Source organism: Cryptomeria japonica, chromosome 5, assembly GCF_030272615.1.
Source record: "Cryptomeria japonica chromosome 5, Sugi_1.0, whole genome shotgun sequence".
Taxonomy (NCBI): Eukaryota; Viridiplantae; Streptophyta; class Pinopsida; order Cupressales; family Cupressaceae; genus Cryptomeria; species Cryptomeria japonica.
Genome location: NC_081409.1, coordinates 320,021,068 through 320,033,050, shown reverse-complemented (window position 1 = coordinate 320,033,050; position 11,983 = coordinate 320,021,068). Strand labels below are relative to the sequence as shown.

General features: G+C 33.1%; 1 protein-coding gene across 1 annotated transcript; it reads left to right on the top strand.

Annotated features, from left to right (window-relative positions):
• Positions 1-288: 288 nt before the first annotated feature.
• On the top strand, positions 289-2,959 carry LOC131875908 (uncharacterized). Its single transcript, XM_059220628.1, has 2 exons — positions 289-1,068; positions 2,948-2,959. The coding sequence occupies exons 1-2, from the start codon at positions 289-291 to the stop codon at positions 2,957-2,959; spliced, it is 792 nt and encodes a 263-aa protein (XP_059076611.1).
• Positions 2,960-11,983: the final 9,024 nt, after the last annotated feature.

Below are 11,983 nucleotides of genomic sequence, written 5' to 3'. Positions count from 1 at the left end.
ACGAATCCTGGATTCCATTATTATGGTTCATGAGAATATTCATTCCTTGGATGCCTCTAAGAAAGAGGGGTTCATTATTAAGCTAGATCTTGCTAAATCCTATGACAAAGTTTATTGGTGTTTTCTGACTCCTTCTTTCTTTGTTATCATAAATGGATCCCCCTGTAGATTCTTCAAGCCTTCGAGAGGTTTAAGACAAGGGGATACCATCTCCCCCATCTTGTTTACTATCAAGGAAGAAAGCTTAAGCAGATATCTTCAAAAGTTGACTAGTTCGAGGGAAATCAAATGGTTGAGGCCTTCATCTTCCAATCTCGTTTGTTCACACCAACAATTGTGGATGACACCATCCTCCTTGGGTCTGCTACTGTCCATGAAGCTAGATCTTTCAAAGGTGCATTGAAAATCTATACTCAAGCTTTTGGTCAGATTATCAATTGGAATAAGAAATCTATCTTCTTCATCAATACCCCTCCTCAGAGGAAGAGAAAAATTGCTCACATCATTGGATGTGTTGTGGATTCCTTTCCTTCAATTTATTTAGGACTTCCGCAGGGATTATCCCCTCCTGATACCTTTTGGAGATCCATTGTGGATAGGTTCAATAAGAAACTGGCAAGATGGAAAGTTCCCTTGCTTAGTCAAGCTCGGAAATTGCAGTTGCTAAAATCCTCGCTTCAAAATCTTCCTGTTTACGCTTTGAGTCTTTTTATGATTCCCTCCAAATTTGTTGAAGCAATTGAGAAGATACATAAAATATTTTTGTGCTCTGGAGTTGAAGATAGGAGAAGGATTCCTTTGGTTGCCTGGGAGAAGGTTTGCTTACCCAAAGCTTTGGGGGGTCTAGGCTTAACGGATATTAAAGACTTTAACAATGCCTTGTTAGCTAAACGGGTCTGGAGGACTTATGGTGAAAGGAACAAATGGAATTCAGTGTGGTTCAGCAAATACCTTAATGGTGTCCCTAATATGGTGTCCTTCTTTCATTCCTATGACATTCCACATGGTTTCTTCATCTGTAATAGCATTCTCAAGGCTAAGAAGGTGGTTGAAGCTGGAGCTGGTTGGGTGTGTGTGTGTGTGTGTGTGTTATTGTCGACATATAATAACCTTCTCACATACACGTGGCACAAACTCCCGCTATCCTTTTTGCCCTAAAATCTTAGGGAAATGAAGATTTTTTGAGGCATTTTCATTGTTTGCTCTGCCTTCAATTTGTTAATATACTCACTATAAATAATATTATTAGGCATACACTATATTACTTCCAATAAATTTCATATGAGAAATACAACATCATTCAATTATTAGTCATTTGACAAATGAATCTGCATCTTAATACAATATCTGCATTTGTTTTTCATCATTTATCTCAATGGCATTGAGGGTTTCATTTCAATGATCTGTCTCTGTATATATATTTATACAAGCACACACGGTATCATTTTTATTTTGTTGAAAGATGTTCAATAATGGAATTATTCACTATCTAATAGAATATCAGCAATATCCAGTTTTCAATCACATCACAGTTACATATTTTACTCCTGCATCTCATGCTTTTAGTTTGTCTCCTTCTTATATACAGTTTCAAGTTTTTTGCCTATATGGTTATTGTCCATATCTATAGACTATGTATACACATACATATATATACACACATATACATATATATGTATATGTATATATACATGTATATGTATACATGAAGAAACACACACAATAGAATAATATGTTCTATAATGATGGCTGTTTCAAGTTCTGTGGCTATATGGTTATTGTCTATATATATTTTTATATGTATATGGACAATAACCATATAGCCACAGAACTTGTTGTAATCAACATCAATTTCCTTATTCAAGGGCGCTCATTCAGATTGGTACACACTGAATAACTAAATTCCTTCTACAGCCAATGTTAAATGTTATAAATCTTTCAATTTAAATTATACTATTTTTCAATAAACCAACATTTATTTCAATATAGTCACTGTAAATAATATTAACATCCATATTGGATGTCCAATGATGGTTTATGCTCCTTCGTACCTACATTATGCTTTGTATATTGACGATTTCTTTGTATGCGGTTTACAGTTTCATTTCAATGCTCTCTTACAATTTAATGTGCCTATATGGTTATTGTCCACACACACACACACATGGTTATTATCCACACACACACACACACTCACACATATACATGTGTGTGTATGTGTGTAGAAGAAAACTAAACAATTCGAAGCAATGGAGGACTACATATTCAATATGACATGAATGACTGTTTCCCACAAAAATTTAAATTTGAAAATAGCTAGCTACCACAATTGAATGCATTGCACATTCGAATTATATTATAAGACAAAATTTTCCATGTCACTTTCATTACAATCAAATTCATTGCATATTTCTGAGTTCTGCAAATTCCCTTTGCACATTCCTTATGTAACTATTTGTTTGCAATATGTATGTATGTTATACATATGCATATGCATATGTATGTATATGTGCATATGTGCAATTCTATGTACATGTCCATATGTATGTAGGTGGATATGTATATGTATGTACTTATGCATTTGAATATGTATGTATGAGTGTGTAAGGATTGTATGCATGTTGTCAAATGTTAAAGACGGTCAAAAAGTTGTTCTGCATTCAATAATGTATGGATGATTTGTTGTTACAACGTTATGCTACCCTCTATTATTACTATTTTTTGTAGGCATGCTAGAGCATCAAGGGAAGAACCATACTTGTGGAAGATCATCGTATCAATGTAAATGTGTTTATTAACACACTTCAATTCTTTTGAGATTATGCCTTTAATGCTTATATTTTATATTAATTTGTGTAGGTATCTTAGGTAGTTATGCATTGCTTATTAAATGTGTTTCTTAACACACTTTAGTTTGTTTTGCATTTTGTTGTGATTGTTATGGCAGGCAATGATCTAGGAGTCACTATGTCGAAGACAACAAGCATTCCTCTCAGGTAAAGTCAATATGACTTTACTTTGGCAATGATCTAGTAGGCAATGCAATTTATGATTTGTTTACGTTTCAATTTGTGAATTGTTTATGTTTAAATTTATGAATTGTTTATGTTTCAATTTGTTTAAATTCCTCACTTAGTTCATATGTTTCAATCTTCTCTTTGTTGGATGTGTATTTTCGCAATGATCTAGTAGACAATGCAATTTTTGATTTATTTATGTTTCAATTTGTGAATTGTTTATGTTTAAATTTTTTTAAATTCCTCACTTAGTTCATATGTTTCAATCTTCTCTTTGTTGGATTTTACTTTTGCAATAATCTAGTAGACAATGCAATTTCTGATTTGTTTATGTTTCAACTGGTGAATTGTTTATGTTTCAATTTGTTTAAATTCCTCACTTAGTTCATATTAATGCAAGAAACACACTTATTCATATTGATCAGAAGGAAGTGCCCCATTTGAGAAAAAAATTAGATAAAGAATTGTTTTATAGTGCCTTAAACGATATTTTGTTAGATATTGTCAACAAGGAAAACTTGGTAGCTAACAAGATATCTTGTAAGGCAGTAGAAAATAGTTCTTTGTCTAGTGCCTTTTTACAAATAGGACACTTCCTTTTATCATTTCGATGCAATGACCTAGTAGACATATTAGACACTAAAATTTATATATGATGACTGCAATTTGAATACTTATAAGTGTTCAAATTTCTCACTATCAAAAGAGGACATATCAGTGGCGTTCAAATTTCTCACTATCAAAAGAGGACATATCAGTGGCATCTGAATAATCAGATGCCATTGATATGGCCTTTTTGATAGTGAGCAATTTGAACACTTATGTGGCCTTTTTTGATAGTGAGAAATATATGAGATCAGTTCAACTAATATATGAGAAATATCACATCACAAAAAACAAACATATGAGATTTACAACAACACCATCAATTCATTGGAATATCCATCTGAGATATCTAAAAACAATGAAGTTCTGAAAACATTACAAAATATGGCAGTATGTCATTCTATAATCACATCACAGTTATATTGAAACTCAAAATCTACTCTTCGGAGGGCTCACAAAATAGAATTCATCACAGATTCAATCAATTCTCCATATGGGTATTAAATGGAGAAGGTGTCACAAATCCAACCCCAACGGACTATGGCCTACTAGGGTCTGGCCCAACAACAATGTTTTCTTGGCTGGGAGGGGTTTGTAAGCAACTTGCTATTTGAGAAAGGAATGCTTGGTTTACACCTAAAGTAAGTTGTATGGTGTATGAGGATCCAAGTGTAGTCCCCATTTGCATAGTATTAATAGTTGCAAAGGCTGGAGACAAGAGGCTCATCATTTCCATGAGAATTAGGTGTCAGATGGGTAGAGGTTCTGCGACTGTGGCCACATCTTTCATCCTCTTTGCACGCTTGGCTGCCTTTTCAGCTTTCATCCTCTCCTTCTCAAGGTTTGCTTCTGCATCTTTCTTTGCCTTGTCTTGTCTTCAAATAAACTTGTCTTGGGAATCCTGCAATTTTTTGGCATGTTTTTCCACCCTCGTAGCCTCTTTTTCTATCGCTTATGCTTCATGTTATGCCTTCCTCTGTCTCATCTGTTCTTTCTTTCATTCTGCCAATTCCTCATCTCTTTTCCTTTCAGCCTCTTTATCTTTTTCCCTTTGAATGTACTCATCAGATGTCAAGATGTGTGATTGGCTACTAAGACGTAGCACCCCTTTCCTACCTCCACGTGAAGATTGATTCATTCTCTGCACTAGAAGTCTTAAGAATATGTTGATTTGCCTTGGCACTTGCTGCCCATCCTCTTGTGTGCATGGCACAAACTCAGGTTCGTCTTCACAATCAACACCATCTTGCTACTCCCAGTTGACTGCATTGGTGAAGTAATGTATCACATCTGTTGGATCAATTTCTGGCAGACTTGGCATGGAATGGGTTACATCATAATAGTTGGCTGCTTCTTGGGTACACTCTGGTATGTCAGCTTGTGTTGGAAAAGACATGCCTATTGATGTACTTTCAAAACCCTCATTTGGTTGGCTGGTTTGTGGGGGTAGACATGCTTCGATAGTTTGTGGTGTCAAACTTGTACCCTCAACCATTGTTTGTGTTCCACTATGGCACTCTACAAAATCTTGAATGTCTTCCTCTTTATAACCAGCCAACCACAAGCAAGCTTCTACTGCCATATACTCTGGTTCTTCATCCCTTGAAGTGGCATCATGTTCGATTCCAACAGATGGTTGTATATCAACTGCAACCTCAAATGCCTCACTTGGTCTCATATAATTCTATAATGCGTATCGGTTAAGTGGCCAAATCCCTGTCCTATGAAAGCCATTGATTATATTAGTCGGTGTCAATGCTTGGGAAAAGGCCTTGCTCGCAAGAGTTGCCAACTCTTCCTTTCCAATTTCAATTTGTGGGAACTTTGACATCCATATACCTCTGTTGTTTGAAAGAATTCTTGAAAGGTGAGAATACAGAGACATCAAGTGGCTGCAATTTGTGGCTTGTATGAGCCGGAAGGGTTACCAAATCTATACCTATTCGCCTTGCTTCTTCAATTGTCTTGAAGGCTACATGGCTTCCATGATCGTCGAAGATCAACAGGGCCCTACGTGAGGGTGAAACTCCACCAGCGACTGAACGTGCAAAATGTTCCAACCAATTTAAGAACAACTCCTTTGTCATCCATGCATGTTCTTGGACTACCATGCATGCTCCTGGCTCGCAGTTTGAAATGTAGTTTTGGATATGCCTCTTAGATTTGAACAAATAAAATCCCGGAATGTTAAAACCACATGCACTAACACATGCCAAAACAGTGATCCACTCTCTACTCTTCAAAATTAGGTGTGGTACACACCTCTGGCCCAATTTGCCTATCACTCTCATTCCACAATTCCTCCCAGTTTGCACACCAGTCTCATCACAATTCCAAATCTGTCTACTACCATAGTGATTGAGGTTGTACATTACCTCCAAGTTGTCATGGAAAGAGGCAACAATAGAAGGTCGAAGCATAATAGCCCTATCAGAGTCCACTTCTTCTGTTGTTCTCATCATCAGATCAGGGTGCCTTCGTCTAAAACCTGCCCACCATGACCTCCCTGGCATCCCATTTTTGAATGGATTTGGCCTATTCTCGGTAATTTGGGCAATGGTTGATTGAAGTTGACTGATTTGGAGACCGTGACCAATTTTAGCCATATCTTTGCACCATTGGACAACTTCATCCTCCTCCTTTGCTGATAAAATGGTGTGGACCCCTCACAGTCGTGGTTGTGGTTCCCATCAGCCATGCCCTCAAAGAGGCAATGGGGATACCATACTTGATTGATGTGCCTCTAAGAGACATGTGCTTGTCTTCTATGCATGATATTGCTTCTTTCATGTCAAATATGCTCCATTTTGGTTTGGGAACCTTTGAGGCCAGCTGTACTTGTGGTGTTTCTGGAATGGGATTACAATATGCAGTAGGATGGTCATGTACAATAGTAGTTTCCATATCAGTTGCATTGTTAGGTGAATGGTTATCTACAACAAGAGTCACCAGGTCTTCATTTTGGACAAAACTATCTTCATTAGGGAAGTGCACCCCATGAGTGACTCTAACTATTCGACGTCTAACACACCTGTTTCCCTTTCTACCTTGTGCCATTATGTTCAGTGAACCTGCAACGATAAGGTACCAACGATAAAATGCAACTGTGTGTGCCTATATAAATATATACAGAGAGATCATTGAAATGAAACCCTCAATGCCATTGAGATAAATGATGAAAAACAAATCTATTTCTGTAACTCATCATTGAACATCTTTGAACAAAATAAAATGGTATTGTGTCTCTATTTCTGTATGCATGATAATATAGACAATAACCATATAGCCATAGAACTCGAAAAAGCCATGCAGGAGTTCAGTATGTAACTATGATGTGATTGAAAATTGGATATTGTTGATATTCTATTAGATAGTGAATAATTACATCATTGAACATGTTTCAACAAAAAATAATGGTGTTGTGTGTGTATATATACTCACACATACATAGGTACAAAACTTGAAACATTATATAACAAGGAGATAAACTAGAAGCACGAGATGCATGAGTGGAAGATGTAACTGTGATGTGATTAAAAAGTGGATATTGTTGATATAGTATTAAGATGCAGATTCATTTCTCAAATGAGTAAATGGTTGAATGATGTTGTTGTATTTCTCATATGAAATTTATTGGAAGTAATATATGGTATGCCTGATAATATTATTTACAATGAGTATATTAACAAATTGAAGCCAGAGCAAAGAATGAAAATGCCACAAAAAATCTTCATTTCCCTAAGTTTTTAAGGCAAAAGAGATAGTGGTCGTGCAACGTGGGCCCATAATATGTCCACGGGAAGGCTTTTATGGGTGTTCAACATATTTTTTGACCACCCATTTTAAACTTTATAATACAAGTTGTTTGGCCTAGTGTATGTGTGTGTATAACCATATAGCCAGTATATAGTCACTATAAGTAATAGTATCAGACATACACATTATTGTAATGATAAATAATGAAGGGGTTCTGAATAATTATGAACAATAATCAATTTTTTTTGCATTCTCTATAATGATTTTGACATTATAAATAGAGAGACACCATTTAACAATGCACCCATAAAATGAAATGATAAATAATGAAGGGGTTTCGACGAAAACAAAGAGATATTCAATTGTTTTGTCATTCTCTATGAGGATTTCAACATTATTAAACTGTAAAAGAGCATTGAAATGAAACTGTAAACCACATACAAAGAAATCATCAATAGACAATGCATAATGCAACTACGAAGGAGGTAAACCATCATTGGACATCCAATATGGTTGTTAATATTATTTACAGTGACTATATTGAAAGAAATGTTGGTTTATTGAAAATAATATAATTTCAATTGAAATATTTATAGCATTTAATGTTGATTGTAGAGGGAATGTAGTTATTTTGTGTGTACCAACCTGAATGTACGCCCTCGAGTAAGGAATGTGCAGAGGGTATTTGCAGAGCTCAAGAATATGCAATGAATTGGATTGTAGTGAAAGAGACACGAAAAATTTTGTCTTATAACATAATTATAATGTGCAATGTATTCGATTGCGGTAGCTAGCTATTTTCAAATTTGAATTTTTGTGGGGAACAGTCGGTCATGTCATATTAAATATGCAGTCCTCCATTGCTTCGAATTGTTCAATTTTCTTCCATGCTTTGAATGAAACTTGGTTTTTTTAATTTGATTTTATGCAAATTCTTGGATATTGGGAAGCCTTACACCATTTGTTACAAATGCAGGTACCAAATGCAGATCCATTTAATGCATGAAGTTGTGAAGTGATATTTTGAAGAATGTACACTTGAGTGTCTAAGAAGTCTAAAATTGATTGTTTTTATGTCACGTGATGCACCAATAGCTGCATATGTAATTATAATTGGAGTACATTTGTACTTTTAAGCCACTTAAAGTGGCAAATGTAAATATTAAGTTTAAAAAAAATAAAAATGTTTATTATTTGTGCAATTTTTTTGTATTAAAATAGGAAATGTACCAGTAGTTGTTTATTTTTTTTTACTTTTTTGTTTTCAACTACTAATTCATTTGTGAACATGTATTGGTGTTAAAATAAATATTTACTGATATTGTTTTATTTATGTACTGGCAATTTTTGTTTTATGTTTTGAGGGGTCAACATGATATTAAAATGACGGTTATTGAAACTATTTCAGCTATTAGTACTCTTCCCCTAATATCCTTAAATATAAATATGCTAGTTTTAAAATAACTTTTAATGAAAATAAATCCAATAAATAATCACACCTATAATCTAAAGTATTAACTTTCTAGCCAAGATTATGATGATGTGATAGAGGCCTATTTCATTAATCATTTCTTTAACAAATAAAGATTATTCTATTCTTTTAAATAGAAGAAGAATCTCGCCTAATATGTCAAATAAAAAAAAAAAAAAAATTATGTGCAAGTGTAATGAAAAGTTTTGAATGACAAGACTCGTAAGTTCAACTATTATTAAAGTATAGACGCCTCAATAATGCGTACTCTTCCTTCACGTGCCCATGTTGGTATGTCCTTACACTAGACTAATAATTTAATATTTCATATGGGTATGTCCTTACACTAGACTAATAATTTAATATTTCATATTGAATTTTGCTTTTAGTGGTTAGATTGATTGGTTGGTGTTGAATGATTTAAATTTTTAAGAGTTTATAATTTTATATTTTATTTTTATGATCATTTAATAAAATATAATTTGTTATTGTTTGTTAAATGAGTGTACTATTTTAGACAACTGACAAAGGGTCTTTTATGGATTTTAAAGTTAAAAATTAGAAGTGTCTTTTAACAATGTAATCTAAGGTAAATATAAGGTTGCCATCAAATTGTGTAAAGAAAAAATAAAAGATTTTATATGAATTATATTAAATAAATGTAATCAATTAGTAAAGTGTTTACTTATATAATAAAGTTTTGGATGGACAAATGAAACTAAATCAAATGTGATAATTTATTTTTATTGAGCAATGTTGAATTACGAAGAGAAAAAAATTGCAGGTCAAGAATGAATTGCGAAGAAAACATATGTCAAAATTAATAAGAGGATAGATGTGTTTAGTTTAAGGATATTGACAAATAACTCGAAAATGATGGATAAACAATGTTGATTTTGTTTTAGAGTTATTTTCTACTATCATAAAATTAATTATTTTGGTTTGATCAATGCATTAAGGTCTAAATTACCATAAAAATGATGTAGATCAACCCCAAAGCCTACAAATTTGATTTGGATAACTGCAAAATTAGTCTAATGCATGAAATTAATTTGGGCCATATAAAATTGATTTAATAGAAATTTCATATGAGGATCTATTCACCCGCGTCTCGTAGATATTTGAATTTGTCAAATTGGTGTCTAGAAACTTAACTACGAAACTTGTTGACTTAATAGGTGAATGATTCACCGAAGTCAAACTCCTTGGTGACCTAAATTTGCAACAATGAGAAAGATTTCAAGACAACATATGTAGGCATGCAGATGACCTATGTGATGATGTACATATGATTCCTTTATTGCCCTTTAGATTTGAAGTGTGCTCTCACAAACCACCACCTTATCAAATTTTCTCATGAAATTAACTGCACAATTAATATATTTAAATGATATGACATAGCAATGTCTAATGAAACATGTGTTGAGTAGGCTCATAACAACTAGTAGAAGTAGCAAGAAAATTAGATTTTAAATTTTGTGTTTTGGGATTTAGCGGTCATTCCTACACTCCTCAAGATTGACCAAAATCAATCTCAAGTCACTCAAAAAAATAACCAAAGGGATAAGGTGTTGATTTTGAAGTGGAGAATAAATATCTAAGAATATACAAGAACAAAGGTGATATAGAGATGAATAAGGATGAATAAGTATAAGATTGTGAGTCAAGTCTAACAAAAGAGTATGTCATTTGTCATATGTTATTGCATGAGGACGTTTCTATTAAAGCTAGTGTAATATTGAATGAGGAATGACATGGGTATGTTAATTTTGTCATTATAATGATTTAATGTGAGGAAGAGATATGTGCTCTAAATATGACTCAATTAGGGAAACAAGCCCTTTTTAGATTCATAGGAAATAACATAACTCATACCTTAGTATCCCATATATTTTTTTAGTTCTGAAATTTACAATATCATTGGAAAAGAATAAAATTGTAATGGTGAAAATCACATACTCATGTCATTTCCCATATGTTGGGACCTAAAATAGCTAGGTTATCTTTTATGCATTGACTAGAGTGTAAGAGTATGTAATGTTTATGGGAGGTTGAAAATAACTTTATCTAATCATCTCCTTATCATCAATTAGTCGTGAGATATAGATCGAAAAATATTTATGTGTTCTTCACCCTAGTTTAGATCAATGAGTGTAAAATCGACCCATCATTTCTGCATGTATAAAATAAAACTCTAAGCTTCTAAATTTGGATCTTGATTTGAGTCCATTTTCCCCTCTTTTAGATACCTAAAGTACAAATTATTTTTAGTTTCATTATAAGATGCCATATTTAAGGACTAACCTTTATTCATTTAGAGCATCTAAGATGGAGTTAGAATTATCATGGGAGAATTCATATGAGATCAACATGATGGCATAGTAATTCTATCATTTGATTGCATCATTATCTTAGGAATATTGTATGATTTTCTAAATCTTTGGTAATTATTTCAAAGTTATTGAATCAATCTACCAAAGGAATTGATTTGCGAGAAGATGGCCCTTGCTTAACATGTTCCCAAATGATGCTTATAAACATCATTTCCCCAAATTGATATATTAAAAATGTCGAGACCAAATTCATTCTTATAATCACAAATTTGCTCACATGTCAATTTCCTTCCATAAAAAAGGAGATTAATTTTGTAGGCATGAATCTATATGAAAATAAAAACACATTAATTTATAGAATCTAAAAAATTTAGCAATATATATTCCAAACATTTATATGACCCTTTTTATAATCACACATAATTTACCACATATTTATTCCACTATTTTACAGTCACATATAGGATTCACTGGAAATGAGTTCATATAAATAAAACTAAAACTCTAAATTAATCTTCTATACTATTGTTCTACTCTCAATTTGGATTATAGACAAGTTGCAAATATAAGCATTAGTAAGTCAATGAAAGGCAAGTGATATTTTCTTAAATTCTTATACCTTCATCATGTTTATTTATCTCTTTTTCAATTTGGCTTCATTGTTATAGATGATATTCACTAATAGGTATTCATTCTTGTCTATTTTGATTGCTTATTATTTAGTTTCATTGTTACATAATATAGATGATATGATAAAAGATGATAATGAATCACGAGCTTAAGTGGACATTTTTTACATC